Source organism: Haliaeetus leucocephalus, unplaced genomic scaffold, assembly GCF_000737465.1.
Source record: "Haliaeetus leucocephalus isolate CR32 unplaced genomic scaffold, Haliaeetus_leucocephalus-4.0 Scaffold92, whole genome shotgun sequence".
Taxonomy (NCBI): Eukaryota; Metazoa; Chordata; class Aves; order Accipitriformes; family Accipitridae; genus Haliaeetus; species Haliaeetus leucocephalus.
The window spans coordinates 1,349,532-1,368,161 of record NW_010972528.1 but is presented as its reverse complement, the minus strand read 5'-3'; the positions used below and the strand labels follow the sequence as shown (position 1 = coordinate 1,368,161).

At 48.7% G+C, this 18,630-nt stretch overlaps 1 protein-coding gene across 1 annotated transcript in view; it reads left to right on the top strand.

The window, feature by feature from the left end:
* PLEKHG4 (pleckstrin homology domain containing, family G (with RhoGef domain) member 4) overlaps window positions 1–18,630 on the top strand; it is a 98,451-nt gene that overhangs the window by 68,402 nt on the left and 11,419 nt on the right. The window contains exons 11-13 of the mRNA XM_010585197.1: window positions 1,794–1,932; window positions 4,436–4,558; window positions 5,093–5,284. Of these exons, the coding sequence (XP_010583499.1) occupies window positions 1,794–1,932; window positions 4,436–4,558; window positions 5,093–5,284 (454 nt within the window). The remainder of the gene's footprint in view (window positions 1–1,793; window positions 1,933–4,435; window positions 4,559–5,092; window positions 5,285–18,630) is intronic.

Sequence of the window (18,630 nt, the reverse complement as noted above, 5' to 3'; positions counted from 1 at the left end):
AGCTGTCCTAGCTGTGTCATTGCTGCTGATGGGAACTGGCCTTCACAACCTGCTTTGTGAACATACTTTCCAGAGCTCAGCTTGGACAGTGGTTATGGCTCTGCTGCTGTGAGCCTCCTGGGTTGGATCTGGGTCCATCCCCAGGAAAGGATTACAAAACAGAAGGCTCATATCATCACTGTTTGTTTATGGTGGTTTCGGGAAATGCGAGAGCAGTGTTACAGCTTGGATCTTTCCATTGAAGCTTGAGATTCTCTGTAGAGAACCTGTCTGCTCTGCACTGCAGTAGCACTGATCTTAGTCCAGAAACAATTCAGGGTTTTTTTGGCTGCACTTTGAAGAAATTCATTCAGTCTAATGGCATTTTGAAGAGGAAAAACAAAAGTAGCTGAGAGCCTGAGGTTTGAGAAGTTGGCTGTTGCACACAGGGTGGAATTCTGAATGGAAAAATCCTGTGGATTTCTGCTATGCAGAGCTAGTTGTCCAGACCTGTTGCACTACCTCATGTCAGTTAAGTACTATCTAAAAACTACAGGATGGTTGCCGCTAAATGCTCCTATTCAGTTGCATTTCATAGGTTCAGGATTGCCTGTAACCCAAGAAAGAAAGAAACGTGTATGCTGAATTGTTTGTATTAATTTCCATGAGCAAAGCCTTCAGAGTTTTATTAGCTACCTGTTTCACAAGTGCTTTGGATAATTTTAATAATATGATAAAAAAGCCATGCTCTCATAAGCCAGAAGGTTGTAAGACAATTGCAAAATGAAAGCTGGTTTAGGGTGAGTACAGGAGGTGGTCAGGCAGCTGAATGTGCCAGTGTAGAGCACAGCTGAAGGAGGCTGTAGTATTTTGTTGTAGGTGTCCATTGAATCCATACTTGTAAAAGGAGGGGAAATCTAAAAGCAGAAGAAATATGAGAAGTTTAGGGACACAAAGAAAGAATATTCTTGAATGCTATCCTGGATCCTGGCTATAATTCATGCGAACCTGTGCTGGAGCTGTGCTGCATGCATCTGAAAGGAGCTTGCTAACATTAGTCATTGTGCCAGCATTAAAGGGTGTGTTCAGTCCCGGCTCCAGCGTCCAAGGGCACTGGGCTCCACTTTGAATCTCTCCATCCCTGCCTGTGCACTGAGGAGGTTAACTTCAATTGTGGCCAGGCTGGCCAGGAGAGTGCTGCATGGTGTTGCCAGTTGGGCTTTGGTCAGCACAGCTGCCTGTGGAAGACGGGGAGCTCTGTCTTTGTAAAATTAAATTCCTCTTGGCTCTGGGGTGCTGCATGCTTTGCATTTTTGTTTGGCTGGCAGAAATTCCTGAGAGTGAGTGGGGCATCAGGTGCTTTACATTGGTGTTGTCATTTAGGAGTGATTTTCTTTCTAGTGATTGCTTATTTACTTATTTAAATTAAATTCAAATGGTGGTTTTAGATGCTGAGACTGCCTGAGCCTGTGTTTTCTGAAGCCCATTAACGCAATAATCTGCATTTATGAAAAGCTGAGTATCCTGTCTGAAAGTGTGACAAGTACAGTAAATTTTGCAAGGAGCCTGGCTGGGAGGAGATGCTCTTGTCCCTCCTGCCAGGTTGTCTGCATTGGGATCAGAGTGGTGAATCATGGGAATGTGCAGGGAGCAGCATTATTCTCTTTCTGTTCTCCATATGGAGATGGCCATTATGGGTCCCACAGGGAGGGTGACTGAAGCGCTGCTGTTAGCCAGGTCAGGTCATGTTTGCATGAAGTGCTGCGGGAAGGACCTAATGCAAAACCCTTGACCAGACTTGTGTCCCCTTCCAGAGACGCACTTGATGCTGCCAGCGTGCTTTATAATCGAGTTGATGAGGGTGTTCACCGACTGGTGATGCTGTCAAACAAACGCATCCAGGAGCTGGAGCTGGTGATGGAGTTTGAGAAAGTGGAAGAGTGTTTTAAGGAGGTAAGGCCTGTCTGTTGGTTCCAGTGACTGCCTGCTGCCACCCTGTGACTGTGTGTCCCGCAGCAGGTACTGGGCCTGTTGATCTCTTGTGTGAAGGTGTAGAATGATGCCTGTAGACTCTTAAAAAGAACAACTGAACATAAGAATTTAAGATAGATTTCCCCCTCCCCACCCCCACATGTGCTGAGGGCCAAGCGACTGTTTTTCCTGCTATCTCCTGATGCTAGGTAAAAGTATTCTGGCTGCTCTCTAGGTGTGGATCAGTCAAACCCCATAAACATCTGTGATGTTTTTACATACTTAAAGGCCACAGTGTAATGGCTTATTGGTAAGCAGCACACTTGGAAGTGGGGTGTCTTTTCACATTGGTCAGGAAGAGTGTTGAGGAGCCATCCTTCATGGTCCACCTTGAGAAGCAGCAAAGCAATGGCAATAAGCTGATGGAGAGTCCGCGTGTCCCCTCTAGGCTGTACATCCTGTAGGGTTCGCCTACATCCTGCTGCTGAATGACCCATGCATTGCATACCCCACACTAGCAGCCCGTCCCTGCTGTGCACTCTGTTTAGATGCCTGTGCAGTGCTCAGGTCCCTGCTATCTGATAAGCCCCAAGCTCACTCCTTCCCCTCTGGGTGCAGCCCCAGGCATGCTCCTTTTGCCTCTGCAGCCCTATATACAGTCTCCAGGCAGGGGAACAGCCTCTTGTCCTTAGCCCAAGAGCTGTGCTCAACCCCCCCACACCCCTGCACTTCTGTGGGAGCTTAAACTTCCCTTCATGTGGTGCTCATTGAAACTCTTTACAGCCGTGGGATAACTGAAGCAAACAGGCACTGGCTTTTCAGAAGGACCTTTGAAACCTGTAGGTGTGTAGGTAGAGAACCTTAAAATGTCATAAAGTAGCTCAGGCTGTCTGAGTGTCCTACAAGATCTCATCAGTTCTTTCAGTGTTGCAGATCCCAGATGTTCAGTGTTGCAGATCCTTAATCCTGAGTTCAACCTCGAGATTATGGAGTTGCATAGTCTTCCTTGCTGTAACTTGTCAACAATGAGAAGTTTTATGTATCACTTATTACCCTGTGTGTGTGAAGGCTTGTCCACTGTTTGGACCTCACCTTAGGAACCTGCATTCTTAAAGATCAGTTCTAGGACCAGTTTTACCATTGCCCTTCTAGGATTCTGGGCTTGTCTCCTCTGGAGACAACTGGATTTGCGAAGGAGGCTGTAGCCTGCCTGTTGCTTTCACAGGCCGAGGTGGATCCAAGAATTTTAATGACTTCCCATTTGGAGGTAGACACTCGGGCGCCATGCACTATGTGTTCAGGACAAGAAGTGTGATGCAAGAACCTAGTAAAGACTCACTTAAATGCACAGGTTCCTAATACCAAACAGAAATGAAAAAAGGCACAAAGGCAGGCTCTGCAACCTATCCCTGCTTTAAGCTGAACTTTTTTTGATTGAATTGAGCAAAACTGACTGCTCCCAGCTTGCTCTGCTTGCAGATCATCAATGGTGGCAGCAGCTGCTCCTGCATTTAAGCCTGCTTAGGAGCTCTAGACAGCAGCAGTGTGCCCCTCTGCAGTATGGGTCACAACCTGGGAACCCACCCCCATCTCCTCCTCTTGCTGATGGGCTTGTTCCATGAGCACAGGCCACCTCTCAGTCCACAAGACTAGGAGTTTGCCCTTGACTGCGGGATTGAGTTGGGATATGGATTTAGATGATACAGGAAAACAGGATGCATGGGCATTATAAAACATTTAGTCTGTCCCTTCCCCAGGTGTAGCTATGCCTGAACCATTGCAGACAAGTTTGCTAGCCTGTTTTTAAAACCCACTGTTGATGGAGATGCTGTGTTACCCTGCCTGGCCTCCTGTGTTTTCTTTGCTTTTAGGACACTCTTGTTAGTCTTCTACCTGTGTTTGAGGATATAGGCTTATAACTGTGGCAGTGGCTAGGCTCTGTCGAGGAACCTGCAGTTACTGTACAGCTTTATGGCAAGCTGCCTTCAGAAAGCCGGTAGCTGAGAGTCCCAGAGAACCGTGAAACATTGCAGATGGGGAGAATCCGTCAGTACATTCACACTGACGTAGTTCACGTCCTGCTAGTTAGAAGAGGGAAGTGATGTAGGAAGTCTGGCAGCAGGGAAATTTTATCACGCTTTGGGGTAACACTAATAGGAATATCAGGCCAGCCTGCAGGTTGTAGAGCTCGCATTAGACCACGGCTCACCTGAAACAGAGCCCAAGCAGCTACTCGCCCTGTTTATGCCTAAGGCAAGTGAGTAATAGCAGAGCTTTGCAATTATTCAGTAACCTGAAGTGGAAAAACTTCTAGCAGGAGGCTCAGACTAAAATGCCAAGATGGCGGGAGAAGTGTACATGCACATTCTTCCAGTAATGAAATGACCAGCATTGTGAGAGCAGTTCCTTGCTCTTTCCACATAAAGGCCTACCTTGGTGAGTAGCACAGGGTGACTAATAGTGGGGCTTTTCCCTTTTCTCCTAGGTCAGCAGTTGGATCGAGAATGTTGGCAGAAAACGGCTAAAGGAAACGATCAACCTGGATGATTCTTTGGAGATGCTGCTTCAAGCACAAAAACAGTTCAGGGAGTTTGATCTTGTTGCCAGTGTAAGTGTTGTCTGATCAGGAAAAATATATTCTCCAGAGTCTGAGTTGGTAGCATGTGTGCCTTGTATGTGCTCAGCTAAACCCATGATGCTAAGATGGCATTGGTAGAGGGTTCATCACCAAGGTGTGTGTCATTCCTTCACGCTACTTAGCTTCCCTGCTCTCCTCATGTAGACAAAGACGCCAGCTCAGCACCTTAGTAGATGGTATTTGCCAATCTTGAGGAAAATAACTACTGTGATGGAAGATGGATTTCTTTGTTACTCCCTTGATGTGCTTGTAACACTGCCTTTTTTTTTTTTTTTGATCCTAATTGAGCTGTGGCCTTGCTGTGTAGGCCTTTACAAGCTGCTGTGTGGCTAACGTAAATCATAAAAGAGGTCAGGGCTCCAGAATTCTACTGTAAACAAGTACACCCCTGCTCATGTGATTTGAACGTTAAAATACAGTCTAATTAGCCCTAGCTGTTAATGACCTTGAAGACTATCTACTGTCAGGTCTCCATCCTCATACACAATCCTGTTTTGCTTGCAGGAATATTGCAAAAGAGGGCAGGAAGCACTAAAGAAGATGGATCGATGGGAAGACTTTTCCTCTGTGGATGTACATTCTTACAGGGTAAAGCTGCAGACCTACAAAGATCAACTGGAGGAGTTCTGCACTGAACTGGATGAAAACAGGCACCGAATCTGTGAGACGGTCAGGCTGTATGAATTCTTTGACAAGGTAAGACAAGGCATCTGCTGCACAGAGGAGTGTGTAAAAAGCCTGCTCAGACTCAGTCCAGAGCTTGGTTGTTTATTAAAGGTGTGAAATGTAGTGTGTGTGCTAACAGGGAGCTGGATCTACGACCTGCAAAAACCCCTGCACGCTTACATGTCTGCAGTTATTTTTTTCAAGTCAGTATGTGGCAGAAGGGATGGGTGTATATTCAAGAAAATGTCTACATCTGTTAAGAATAAAGGTCTTCTGCTGTCTGAGCTGTAGCTTTTAGGGCCTTCTCATGGCTGCAGTGGACAGAAGGATCATGGCAGTACAGGCTCCGATGACAAGGGCCAAGAGATTGGTTGCTTCTGTCCAGTCTTGGCCACCATGCCAGGGTAGGCTGCTTGCATTTTGTTCACACTGTATCCTTATATGCTGGTAAAGTCAGCCTGTTGACCCATGAGGAGTAGCACCCTGCTATTCAGCCTTAAATATAGCCAGCTCTTCTTTTGTGGAGGCCTGTGTGAGGAAATGGAGCGCCAGAATGGGGTGCTGTGAAGTGTGGCTGAGGGAACAAGGGGACTGGGTTGGCCCAGGCACCTGGGAAGCAGGAGGAGAGGTTGCATGTGGTGATTGCAGAGTGCCTGGCCTTCTCACTTGTTTGGTTTAATGCAAATGCACCCATTCAGCAGACCTGCAGTTGGATTTGGTGTCCTTTGATTTCCAAAGCTGCAGATGAATAAACAGTAGGGTTTTCTAAGTGCATTTTAAAATACAGCTTTGGCAAGCACAGAAGGCCGGGGAGCCTGTGCTCCATTTATTCCACACTTGTACAAACATTGGGTATTGAAGTTCTCAAATTCCAGAAAGAATAGACACTAAAAGTTAAGCTGCACCAGATGTAGGTGCCACTTAGTTGCTGGCTCTGAGCTGCCTTGGCAGCCAAAAGTGCTCAGAGGAGGGGGGAGGAGATTCAGCTAAACATGAAAACATTGAGAAGCATCCTGTGCGAGGGAGGAAAGTGGAGAAGGCAGCCCAGAACATTGCTGTCAGTACATGTGAGGACTGAGTTTGTTTGGTGATGCTCTACAGGTCTGCTCTAGCTCATCCGTGCAGTTTGCTGTGCAGGTGGGGGAAGCTCTTGCTATGGGGATGTGTCATTTTTATTTTTTTTTTCACCCAAGGGAGAGAAAAGTGCCTCCTGTGCCATAGGAAAATGGCAAGAACCTGTGCTCTGCTCACTCACTGAGCACAGACATTCAGGGGCTGCTCTAGTCCCTGAACACCACTTGCCATCATGGGGGATCCTGGGAAGGATCCTGGTAAAGATGGCTTTTGTCTTGTTTCTTCTGATAAACTGAGGCACACCTTGCTTGGCAATTCTGTGGCCAAGCCAAGTATTGGTCCTGTATGAACCCACCCAGCCAAAGTTGGAAATCTCTGGAACACAGATGTGGGTTGTAGCACCTGATGGCTTCTCCATTCTCTGTTCAGGTAGAGTAGTAGCTCTTGGGCTGCCAGGGTAGTCAGATACGACTCAACGGCAGTGAGTGTTCTTCCACAGCTTCAAAGCCTTTCAAAACCTGGGGCATTCCCAGGGACATAAATGTTACACAGACCCCAAAGATGGACCGTTTCTTTTCTTAGGGTGTCACAGCGCTGCTCATAGAGCTTCTTTTTGGTGGATGACAACTGGGGGATAGTCCTTGGCAGCAGCATCCCTCTTGGTCATGCCTTCCATGCTGCACAGCCCCAGTGAAAACTGAATTATAGTGGCACAGTGTTTGCACACTACTTTGGTGTGGAGGAGAGGTATCTTGCTTAGTGAGGGAGGAGGATTTTGATCTCACTGGTTTCAGTAGAACTATAAACAATGCTGGTGGTGTAAATATTAACACGTGTGTATTGTGAACTGCTGGCCAACTGAAACCAGGGGTGTGGAGGGGGATACATCCTGAAGCTGTAGGATGTGTGCAGAAATCGCTGCGCAGCATAAAAGTTGTTTCAGTGCTGACTATTTTGATTTCGATCTCCAGAACGCTTTCTGCCTTCCCAAAGCAAAGTCAGTGGTGTGGTCTGGGAGGTGGGGGGAAAGCAGAAGATTTTATCTAAACTGATGTCACTCTCTTCTGATGCTGAGCTGCTTTGGCCTTCCTGCAGTGATCTTGTCAGTGCCTGCCTAACCCTTTTCTCTCTTTCCTAATATCTGAGGGGATATCAACAGCAGGAGTCTACACTAAGCAATGTCCTTGATTTTCCTTCTCGTAAAGAGCCTGCAGCATGCCAGACCCCAGGATTTGGGGAAGAAGCCTGAGGACGCATAAGCAATGTATGCTGTAGTAATGAGCTGGCAAGCTCAGATCTCTCCAAACATCTCAGCATGTGCCAAGGGAGTGGAGCGCCCGTCATGGGGATCATGGTATTCATCTCTTGCGTATCTTGCTGCCTGCTAGGAATGGGAGGTTCCGTTCTGCTGGCCCTTATGCATGTGGTGGGCAAGTGTTTCACAGGGTGCTGCCTGTAGCTGCTGGACAGGCCATGGGACAGGACAGCACAACCCCATATAGTCTGTCAAGACGCTGTACTGTGTTTTTCACTGCTTGGCAGTTCCTGATAGCCTGTCAGAGCTCCCTGCGATGAGGCAGGCTGAGCTGGGCCAGACCACATGGAGCTTGCGCATGGGCTGGCAGGGTTCCCTCCCCAAAGCCATGACCAGTGCCAAGCTGGATGTTTCCATTTGTCCCCACTTCCTTTGTGGCATGAACTCTTGGTGCCTGACAAGGGCTGGATGATGGTTGGGCTGAGGCAGGAGGAGCAGTGAGGGAAGCTGCCTTCCCCATCTCTGACTGCGGGCAGAGGATTGTTTTTCAGTACCACAAACTCGGCACGGGCATACTCAGGGACCTGACATCTTCCTGTGGCTTCAAGCCTGGTCTGGCCGCTGTCCCTTGTTTACTCAGTTCCAAGATTCTGTTGGGATCTGACACCACACAGTACTTTGGGGAAGAACTGGGAAGCTGAGCAAGCAAGGGTGTGTATGTTGTACTGAAAGCACTGATGTCTGCTTTGTTCTGGGGTGCCTGCAAGGGCGGACCCCAGTACCCTTCTCTTCCACTGCCTATCCTGGCTTCACAGTAACACTGCCATAGGCACACCATCATTACCAGGAGGAGCTAGAGCAAGTCTCCCTCTCCTTGTTTACCTTGTTAGCCTTCACATTTTTTCCTTTCTCAAGCTTGCTTTGGGTGAAATTATTTCCCAGGTTACTCCTATATCCCAACTCTCTGCATATGCTTGACTTTACTGTAAGCAAAGTGCCCAGCTGCCTGGACTGCAGGCTTGAAATGGCCCATGTGAGAGCTGTGTGCTCTGTCAGGACCACAGCTACCTAACTCGCAGTGGCGTGTCTAATGAGTCAGAGCACACAGCACAGTCTCTGCCAGCCCTGGGATGACAACCAGTCCTGCAGAAGGTCGGTAGTGAAGGTGCACTTGCTGGCAAAAGTCACTCTGTTGGAAGAAAGTGCTGACCCAACCGGAAAGGGCAGAGTCCCATCACACCGGCTCAACACCTGCATACCCTGCAGCTGTGTGGTGGTGTGGTGCCCAGAGCCTCACAGCTGAACTGCCTGTATCATTACAGGAGGGCCTGAGGCAGCTCCAGGGTCTTTTTCCTGCTTGTCAGGATGTTGTGTAAGATGCTGCCTCTTTTGGTGCTCAGGGAAAGTACTGCCATGGCCTGGGAGCCTCTTGCAGCTTGGGGCCTTGCCTTGCATTTACTTTCCGAGGGAAGCTATTTGGAGGCCCAGTGCTCAGGATTTTTGGGGTGAGGATGGTCAAGAAATAGTAGCGTTTCCCTTGTTGGGATTTCTTGGGGCTCTGCTCCATGAGCTGTTCCTTCAGTGGTATTCTCTGGCTTGCCACCCTTGGATCCCTTCTCTCAAAGGACCCCTGGCTGTCATTCTGTGCTGATTCTGATTCCTCGGTAGTGATCTCCAGTCATCCCTGGTTTCTTTCTGCTGTGTGCAAGGAGCTGTTGCTTCTGAGCTCTGCTTGGAGCAGGCAGAGTGTTGCCCAACCCCTCTCCATCTCTGACATCTCTCGCCGAGTGGGTTACCTGCATTCACGTGTGGATCTGCCCCCACTGCGGGTTCTCCTCCACTCCCCTCCTCCTCTCCCTCTCCTCCTCAGCCACTTTGTTCTTCGTGGCTTAGAAAACAAAGCCTTTGGCAAGTGAAGGAGGTGCCTGCCCTTCCTGGGGGAGGGCCAGCTGGCCTGCATTTGATTATGGCAGCGCCTCCTCATCCCTCCCCATTGTCCTTGCTGCTGTAGGAATGCCAGCCTTTTTGCGCTCCATCCTGTGAACAAGTGTTGCTGCCTCTGGGGCCCAAAGAGGGGCTGGGGCCCTTCTTCCCATCCGTCCAGGCCTGGCTGGCAGGAGAGCCTCTCTGCACATCTCCATGCACCTTCCCTCTGAGTTGCATACACCCCATCCTGACTCCGGCAGCAGACAGACACAGCAAACCCTCTTGTAAGTACCAAGTGTCCGGTGTCCCAGCTGACGTGTGAGTTGTATTGAGATTGTTTGGAAACAGTGTAAGAGAAGGCTTTTCACTCGGTTGCTTGTGTGTGTCCGTATGCATCCAGCATGAATCAGAGTGCTTTGTGTGCGTCTTTTGTGTGCTCAGACAGAGCCCTGTGAGCTGTGTGCATCTTTGCATGGTCCCTCCGAATGCCAGGGTTGTGCTGTCTATAATACAGCAGTGCCTGTCCCTCTTTCTCTTTATTAGAGGTTATTGCATGATCATTTCAGTGGGCATAATTTAACTGCACCTAGGAGTTGTTGCTGGGATTGTGCTCCTCCAGACTAGCTGGATGTATGCACAGGGCAGGTGGTACCCTTTGATCTGCCCGGACTTCTGTTAAAGGTTGTGGACAGCATGAAAGGGGACTTCTCTCCTCGAGTGCTTCAGGGTTTGCTGGGCTTCTGTCTTCTGGGTGACTGAGACCTGCTGGCACAGTGTTCCCAGCTTTGAGAGATGGATCTGATCTTCAATGTGACAGCAGAAATCCAGAGCATGATAAATGAGCTGACTTCTGTAGATGTCATTACCTCTCACTTCTCCCCAAAAGACTCAGAACAGTGACCTGTTGATACCTCGTTTTCTGCTGTGCTTCGTTTCTGGTGATGTACCGGCTATAATGTTGCAGATGATGGTTTTGAGGAGGAAAAAAAAAATCAAGTCCCCTTCAGGCAATAAATTATTGATATTTCTTTTTACTTAGCCTTTGATGAGGAAAGAAGGGTTGTGAATGCTGGTCTGTGGGAAGTTGAAAAGGATCCTGGTGGCTGTGACCTGAAAGTGTGATTTTTCTATCACTGGCTGTTTGGCACAGTTTGAGAGTTAATTTGACTGAAAGGGCATTATGATTCCCTGCTCTGGGAATGTGCTTGGAGAAGTGGAGAATAGAACTTAGCACCAAGGTCAAAAAAGAGGCATTTGATGTGTCCTTACTCTAGCGTACTTACTATGAACAGAGACGCAGGTCACCATGCCACGATGCTTGTCACTTACTAGCAGTCCTGTGTAGGTCAAGAACATGCCTTTGCCCCCCAGCACCTCCGAGCAACTGAAGTGTTTGCTGTGGCTTATAATAAAGTCTTTGGGAGAGGTTTAACATGCGCTATTCTCTCTCTACCTCTGTGCAGAGATTGGCTTTACTTTTCTGGGGATGGGCTGTACAATATTCTCAAATAACAGCTTTCATCTGATGACTGGTGCAGGTTCTCAAGATGATGAAAGAAGATCTGAGTAGCACAATACAGAGGAATATATACTGTGCCTTCCTGATGCTGAAAAACTGTTTTAGGGGAAGCCACTGTTGTCTGGCTTCAGCATTGTCTGACAGCAGCTGTCTCATCTCTGCCTCTTCTCTCTCCTTCCTCAGTTACGCTTGTAAAGTCATGCCCCTAGACAGACATCTAGTCTCATTTGCTCTCCCGTTTCATGGGTGTCCTTTTTCATGCACAGCCTGAAGCAGTTGGGGGAATGAGCCTCGAGGTTGGAAAATTGATCCTCTGGCAGAGTTCATGCAAGGTTAATGTGTGAAATCTCTCCCTTCTCCTTCCCGCCAGGTTTTTGCTGGAGAAGTCTTCTTGCAAGGTTAATAAGCCTCTAATGTTTACTTTCCCATCAAAGGGTGTTCATGTGTCAGAAAGTTTCTGCTTTGCGTTGGAGTTTGAGATAGCTCTCTTGCACAAACAAGAAGTCCCGGACATTTAAATCTGATCTGCTACAGCTCCTCTGTATTTTTCTGTCTTGCCAAATTAGTGATTTGGAAACTGTTCTGTTTTATGAATTATCCAGTAATTCACTGCTGGATCTACTGGTGCCCAGGCTATTTTCTCCTGTGTTTCATCAATTACTTTATTGTCAAGTTGGCATCACAGCAGTGCCCCTAGCTCCTGCAAGCTCTGTGACAGTAGGTGAATGCTAAATGGTAGTTAGCACCAGCAGCATTCTGTGCTCCTTTCTGGTTGCACAACACGGGTGTGAGGCTGGTGCTTAAGTTTGTCCCTCAGTGTTACAGGGCAGCAGTGAATTAAGTAAGGTTTTTCATGTGCTAAATCCAAGCACAATATGCAGTTGAAGGTGAGGGGTTCTTTGGTTGAGATGCTTTTGAGCACCTGTCCCCAGCACCACAGGCTCTACTTTAGTGCAGTATGAGGTCTGCGTGATGTGTTTGTGGCATGTGCAGGGGGGTAAAGCCTTGATCTGACTGTCTGGGGTCCTTCTCCCTCCTACTGTGCTGGCCAAATCCTCCCCATTGCTGGAGGGCACAGCAGGAAGAAGAGGCTGGGGGAGCCAGCCAGTGTGTAGCATCTTTTTGGATGTAGGCTGCTCACCCCTCAGCTGCCTTCCCTGATCCCAGGAGTGCCAATGTGTTCTGCTACTGCTGTGTATGCAGGGGCGCAATGCTTGGTATGCTGAAAGCACCTTCTGCCTTCATCCTTGACCACCAGAGCACCTCTCTGTAAATATTACTTGGTGTCCTTGGTGGCCCATGAGCATAAACTGACAGTTGTCTGAAAGTCTGGGGCTTCCCTTCTCTGAGTTGGGTGGGATCAAATCTCCTGGAGGTTCATGACACTAGTAGCCAGTCAGTAATGGCAGGGAAGAAGAATTTCCTCCTAGCAGGTTTAGGGATTTCCCAGCTTGCGTCACAGCTGATCTGCAAGAGGAGCGCATTGCACTTGAGGTGCAAGATCTGATGCTAGCAGAGATCTTTCCTCAGCTGACTGCTGCACATGTGCAAAATTTTGGGTTCAGGTGCTTTTTTTCATTCTAATCTTCGGATAGGAGCTGCACAGGGTGACAGGTTTTCCGAATGTTTGTGTGCTGGCATCCATCTGGATGCTCAGATCCTCGTGGAGGCTGGCATTCCCTTTAGTCACGGGGGTTAAATAGATCTGTTCAAGCAATCTGGACATGAAGCCCCCCCCAGTGTACAGATGGGGCTGAGGCTCACAATGGCTCCCATCTGCATATCAAAGCCCTGGACATATGGACAGGGTTCTCCCAAGCACCCACTGCCTCTGACCTGGCTCCTTTCGCTGCTCCATGGGGGCTTGCATCCTCTGAGTACATCTTGGTGTGCTCTTAAACCAGGGAGCTATTTCTACCTTTGTCAGCTACCCTGAAGAAGGGAGACCCAACAGATGCGCTGGGTGTCTGGGTTCAGTTTCAGCTTCACATCCCCCAAGGCACAAGCACCCACAGTGCAGTGCAGAGAGATCCCAGCACATCATTGAATAATTAAGTGGAGTTTGGCTCAGCTTGTCACAGGGGAAAGGATGTGAACTGAAGACTACAGAGAAAGCATCCACACTCCCCCATCCAGGCCTAAAGGCGTACTGGAGGTTTTGCAATCCCCAGCTGGGCATGGAGGACCTCATTAGAAGGGAGCCAGTGCAGAGCAGACAGGAGACACCTGTCACAGTCCAGTCTGTCCTCACTGGCCTGTGGTGTACTATTACAGTGGGGTGTTTGTACAGCATAACGATGTGGCTGTTGGGACAGATGTAAAAGTGAAGCATGCAAAAAAGTGATTTGTTGCTGTTGTGCAAGTTGCCAGCTTTGGTGACTCAGGCATCTTGCTGTGGCTTGATCTTGAATCTGGCTGGTAACTTAAGGCTCTTGGCCCTCTCCAAAGAGGGGAGTTCTCCCCTTCACTAAAAGAAGCCTGAAAATGTGTTGCCCTTTTCCTCCTCCTCCTCCTCTAGGCAGTGGTCATACATCCACAAATACACATGCTCACTCCTTCATGCCTTCTGCTTTCTCAGCCATCAGTGAGTTACGCTCAACATGTGTAACTTCTTTCAAGTCAATATTCAGATGGTTTCGTGACTCTGTAGTGGCTGGTGTAGGCTGTACCCAAATGAAGGATGAGCCACCAGATTCCAGTTGTTAGGGGCAGCCAGAGAGAAGGACGGTGGCCAAAACAGACTGCAGCATGCAGTTTGGGTTTGTAACTGCTGAAGTACCAGAAAGGAGGGAGGATAATACTTACCAAGGCACTGAAACAGCATCTGCTCCTATTCTGGTAGGAAGGGGTTGTGAGCAGAATTTCATTGACAGAAAAGCTTTGCTGTAAGTGCAGAAAGCTGCTGAAAAAATGGGCAGTGCCTCAAATGTGAAGAGGCTGGTTTGCAGCAAAGGTAAACATTAAAGTTTCTGATTTTACTGGGAGCAAACTCAGCCCCCCGTCCTCTGGACTTGGGAGCTTTTAAGTGTTGAGAAAATCCCCTTGGCGGGGGCGGGGGGTAGAAAAATCAGTGCAGAATCTACACAAGGGTGCAAAGTCATGAGGGACTGTGGAGCAAAAAGGAAAGACTGAGGGAAAACTGCATATTGTCAGCTGTTGGGAGGTTTTCTGCAGCTGCAGAGCAGTGGAAGCTGTGGGGAGGGCAAATCTCAGACACTTGCTGCCCACCTTCCTAGGAGTCATTTTATACATACACACACATATAAGTGTATACATATGTGTGTTATATATACATAGGTGTGTGTCTGTATATAGGTATATAATGAAACTGGCACAGGCTGCTCTGTGGGAGCTCTGAATTGTACTGAAGCAGGGGTTATTGTAGCTTGTTGTGATTCATCAGTTGAGTCAGCCTGTTCCTAATGGAGCTACCCTAGGTGTTGCCTGGCAGTTGTAGTGGTAGTTAGAGAAAAGAAGGGCAAGCACGCGTCCTGCACGCCAGCACCAGCACAACAAGCCACGTTTGCCCTTTGGGTCCTCGTGCTGTCGTCAAGAGTGCTGAAATCATGTGCAATCCTATTTTATCCAATTATGTTCTCCTGTAATTAGACTCTTCTGGACTTGTCAAGCTTGGCTGCCCAGAGGGGAAACGAAGGGATTTTTGAGCTCTGTTCGTGTTCACCCAGAGTGCTGCTGCAAAAGGATTTCCAAGCAAGTTGCTCTAACGAGCACCCTTTGATGGTGCTTGGGCTGTGGCATGCCAAGAACCAACCCTGACCAGTGTTGCTTCCTTGACCCCTTGTTCTTCTTTCCTGCCCAGCTGTGGGTATCTACTTGTTCTCCTTTTTTATGCTTAAATCCAAGGAGTTTGTAGTCTGCACTTGTCTCTCATCCTTTGCCCTCCCACAGTGTTTGTACAGCATCTGGCGCTTGGTAACAGGCAGAAATGCAAATAAAGGATTTAAAGTTTGTTTTCCTTAGCAGCTAGTTTTAGGCAAACTGGTGATTTCAGTGGTCTCTCCTCCCTTGGAGAGAGGAGGGGAGGTATTATGAGCTGCACAGCAACTCAGAAATGATTTAGCTTTTTATTTGAAGAAGGTGAGTTCTTTCCTCCATGTTTAAAGCTGAGCTTTTACTAGCTACATCCCCTGTAGGACACAGTTTTGATTAGTTTGGTTTCTGCTGCTAGTGAATCCCAGCAGGGTTTCAAATGCAGTTTGGAAAAGTCGAATGCTACAGGGTGGGGAAGAGAGTAACAGCAAACCTCTGTGTAGAGAGGAGATTACTTCTAACTTGGTGGCTTTGCTGAAATGCTTGTGTTCTGAAATGACATGGTTTCTTGTACGGCCAAGTGTGGCTGCCTGCTTGTAGAGTTGCAAATCTTGCTAGAAGTGAGCAGGGGCTTTGGCTTTCAGAGATGTGGAAAAAGCATTGCAATGTCTGGGAGGGATCACTGTTTTCTCCAAAGCTCTCGTGTGTCCTGTGGCAGCTTGGTTTGAATTTTGCTTGAATTGGGGTCAGTTGGGATGTTTTCTCTCCCTGTTTTTTGCACTGTGAAAGAAAGGGGATCTGGCCTCCATCCAGTCAGGGTGTTCTCCGCACACTTCAGTAGTTCTTGTGTGAAGTGCTGCCCCTTCCCCCTTTGCCTTGTATCTGGTTACCAGGGCTCCTCAATCTGGTATTTAGGCTAGCAGCATTTGCTTGTGAATAGCCAGAGGTGAGATGATATGCTGAAGCAGTGGCCCTGCCTCAGTCCGGCCATAGGGGATGGTAATGTACAGCACAGAGCTGGGCGCAGCCAGGATATGGACCCCCTCTGTATGGATGGGAAGGTAGGATGAGGTCTATTTTTAACAGATTGACTTGCCAGGGAGACATCTGCAGGTCGTGAAGTCTTGCCCTTTCCATGCTCCTTCCTTCATGGGTGTTATTAGTACTGGTGGGTGGGAGCCTGAGGAAAGCCCAAAGCAGATCTAAGCGAGTGGTGAGCTGACCACTTTCTGCTATAGCTACTTGGTCTCTTGAGTTAGCAGAGAAACAGGCTTGTCACTATTTGCCCTCTGACAGCTCTTGTGACAGTAAGGTTTTAGCCTGGATAATTTTGCTTTCAATATATTTTGGTGTAAAATGGCTTTTTAATTGTGGTCTTTCTGAACTGTCAGCATACAAAGCAGTCTCCAGCCACAGGTCCCTGCTAATGCTGTGCGTGCAGCAGCCTGCGACAAGTGACACATCAGTGTTGCGAGCAGGAGTCAGTTCTCAAAGCAGCCTAAAGTCATGTTGGACTTTAGAGGGAATAAGCCCAAATGAGAATCTGTAATGAGAGGAGCACACCTGGGAGCAGGCATTTTTGTGCAAGAGAGCAGCATTTACTTTGGACTTGTGTTCTGGTAAGCGCCCTGTCACTCTTTACTCTTGTGCTGCAAGTGCTGCGACCAGTGTCTCAGCTCTGCAGGGTTCAGTGCCAAGACCTTGGGCTGCTGGCAGAGCAGGGCAGCTGCAGGAGTCAGTGCCTACGTGGCACCGTGTATAGCTGTTGGGAATAGCTTGGCTCAGTTCACAACAGTACCTGTGAAGCTTTGACCTTTTCTGGCTGCACCAGTTCTGTCTCATTTGCTGCAAGCCAACCTCATCTTGCTCTTCTAACTCACAGCTGAAGTTAAGGGCGCTTAGAGTGAGCATAGTGGTGGTGAGAGGAGGTGGTGTTAAAAGGGGAGTTGAGCAGTTGTTTCTTGCCCCAAAGACGTGTGATTTGTTGTGTCTCACTAACATAGAGGAGCTGCATGCAAGCTGGATTAGGCCTTGTTTGATGATGTTGGTTTCTTTTTTGCTGTCCTCAGCAATGTTCCCAGCTGTTGTCCTGCTTCCCTCTCTCTGCATTGTAGAAAGCAAGGGAGTGGGGAGCTTGCAGTCCTGGGACATTGCTGCAGAAGGATGGGAGACTTGGTCTGTCTTGTTGCTGTGCTTCAGTCATCAGCTTCAGTCATCATACCCACAGCTGTATTGCATCCCTGCCTGTGTTGTTGCTCCCATCAGGATCAGTCTTGGCTTTTCATCACCCCTATTGCAGCTCCCCTGTACAGTCTCTTCAGATTCAGAAGGAAACCTTCTCGCAGCAGAGTTAGTCACCCACGTGGGTGCATTTTTCTTCTGCAGAAAATTGGAGGGTTTGTGATCTGCCTACTCCACCTGCCTCTGCCTGTTCAGATACCCAGTTTCCTATGTGACAAGGAAAATACAGTTACAATCATCGTCTCCCCACAGGAAGGGATGAAAGAGAAGGTTTGGACAAAGGCAGGGCCCCGTTGAAATTGCCCCTTCTGGCATCTGTCTGCAGATGCAGTGTCTGTCTCCTGTCTTGGCTACCCAGAAGGTGTCTTAGAGATCACTGGACCTTGAGTATGAGAGTAATCTGGTGGATCTGTGATAGGTTTGGGTTGGGGAGGTGTAATATCTGAGTGGTGGCTCAGGTGAGGATCCAGGACCACTGAAAGGCTTTCTATGCAGTGCTGGCAAAGTGCCCTGAGCCAGGGCTGAGCAGCTTCTCTTGGCCTGTATTTGCAGATGGCACTTCAGTGGTGCCAAAGACAACACACTCCAGGAGCTTCTGTTCTCAATGCACTGCAAGCCTTGCCCATGGTGAAATGAGCAGGGACAAACACAGGGTGGTGGGCTTGAGGGTTGTACTGTGCTCCAGTGAAGTCCCTGGGTCTTCCTAATGGCACACCAGGTCCCCAAGAGCCCCTGCCTCCCCCGGGCAGCCTGGCAGGACAGGACCACCCTGTCGCTGACTCCTCAGGCCGATGCTGGATAGGTGAGCCCTGTGTATGCAGGAAGCACGTTTGTCTTTAATCCCGTAATTGAGAGTTTCAGTAATGACTTGTCTGTAAAGATCAAAAGCTGAGGTACAGGATCCTTCCTGCCTGGTTCCAGACATGGCTGGGAAGATTCAGCTTCCCTGCACACAGGTGCCTCCTCTTATATAGGAGCAGCTCTTGCAGCTTTGCAGAGAAGCTGTAGGTCTACCTGCTCCCCAAAAGCCCCACAGCTGGAGGGCAGTATCCCGGCTTGGCTGAGTGTGGTTTGTAACCTTACCAGGACACAGATGATGGCAATACCCCTGTCTGCATGAGGGTGTTCCCTCCTGGGTGCCAGGGCACACTTGGTCCCTGGAGAGGGCTGCCATTTCATGTGCTAAAAGGGGCAGTTGAAGTGAGTGATGTGACTGGAGAAAGCCTTGGTGGCCACTTAGCATGTTACTGAGCAAGCTGCAGGGTGTGGAGCGCTGTTCCCATTGTGCAGGGAACAAAGCTGAGCTATTCACTGGCCTGCGACAGGCACTGGGGATGGAAGAAATGCCATCGAGATTTAGAGTAATTTCTGCACAGCCCTTGGAGTCCTCACCAAGAAGAGACAGATACCAGATGAAGATGAGGGGTGGTGGGGCTGCCTACCTGTGTGGTTTGCAGCCCCGATTCCTCCTCGCTGTAGCCCCATGCAGATCCGCAGAGTTTTCTAGAAATAAAAGAAGACTCTTCTCTCTCTCTCTCTCTCTCTCTCTCTCTCTCTCTCCCCCCCCCCCCCCCCCCCCCCCCCGCACCC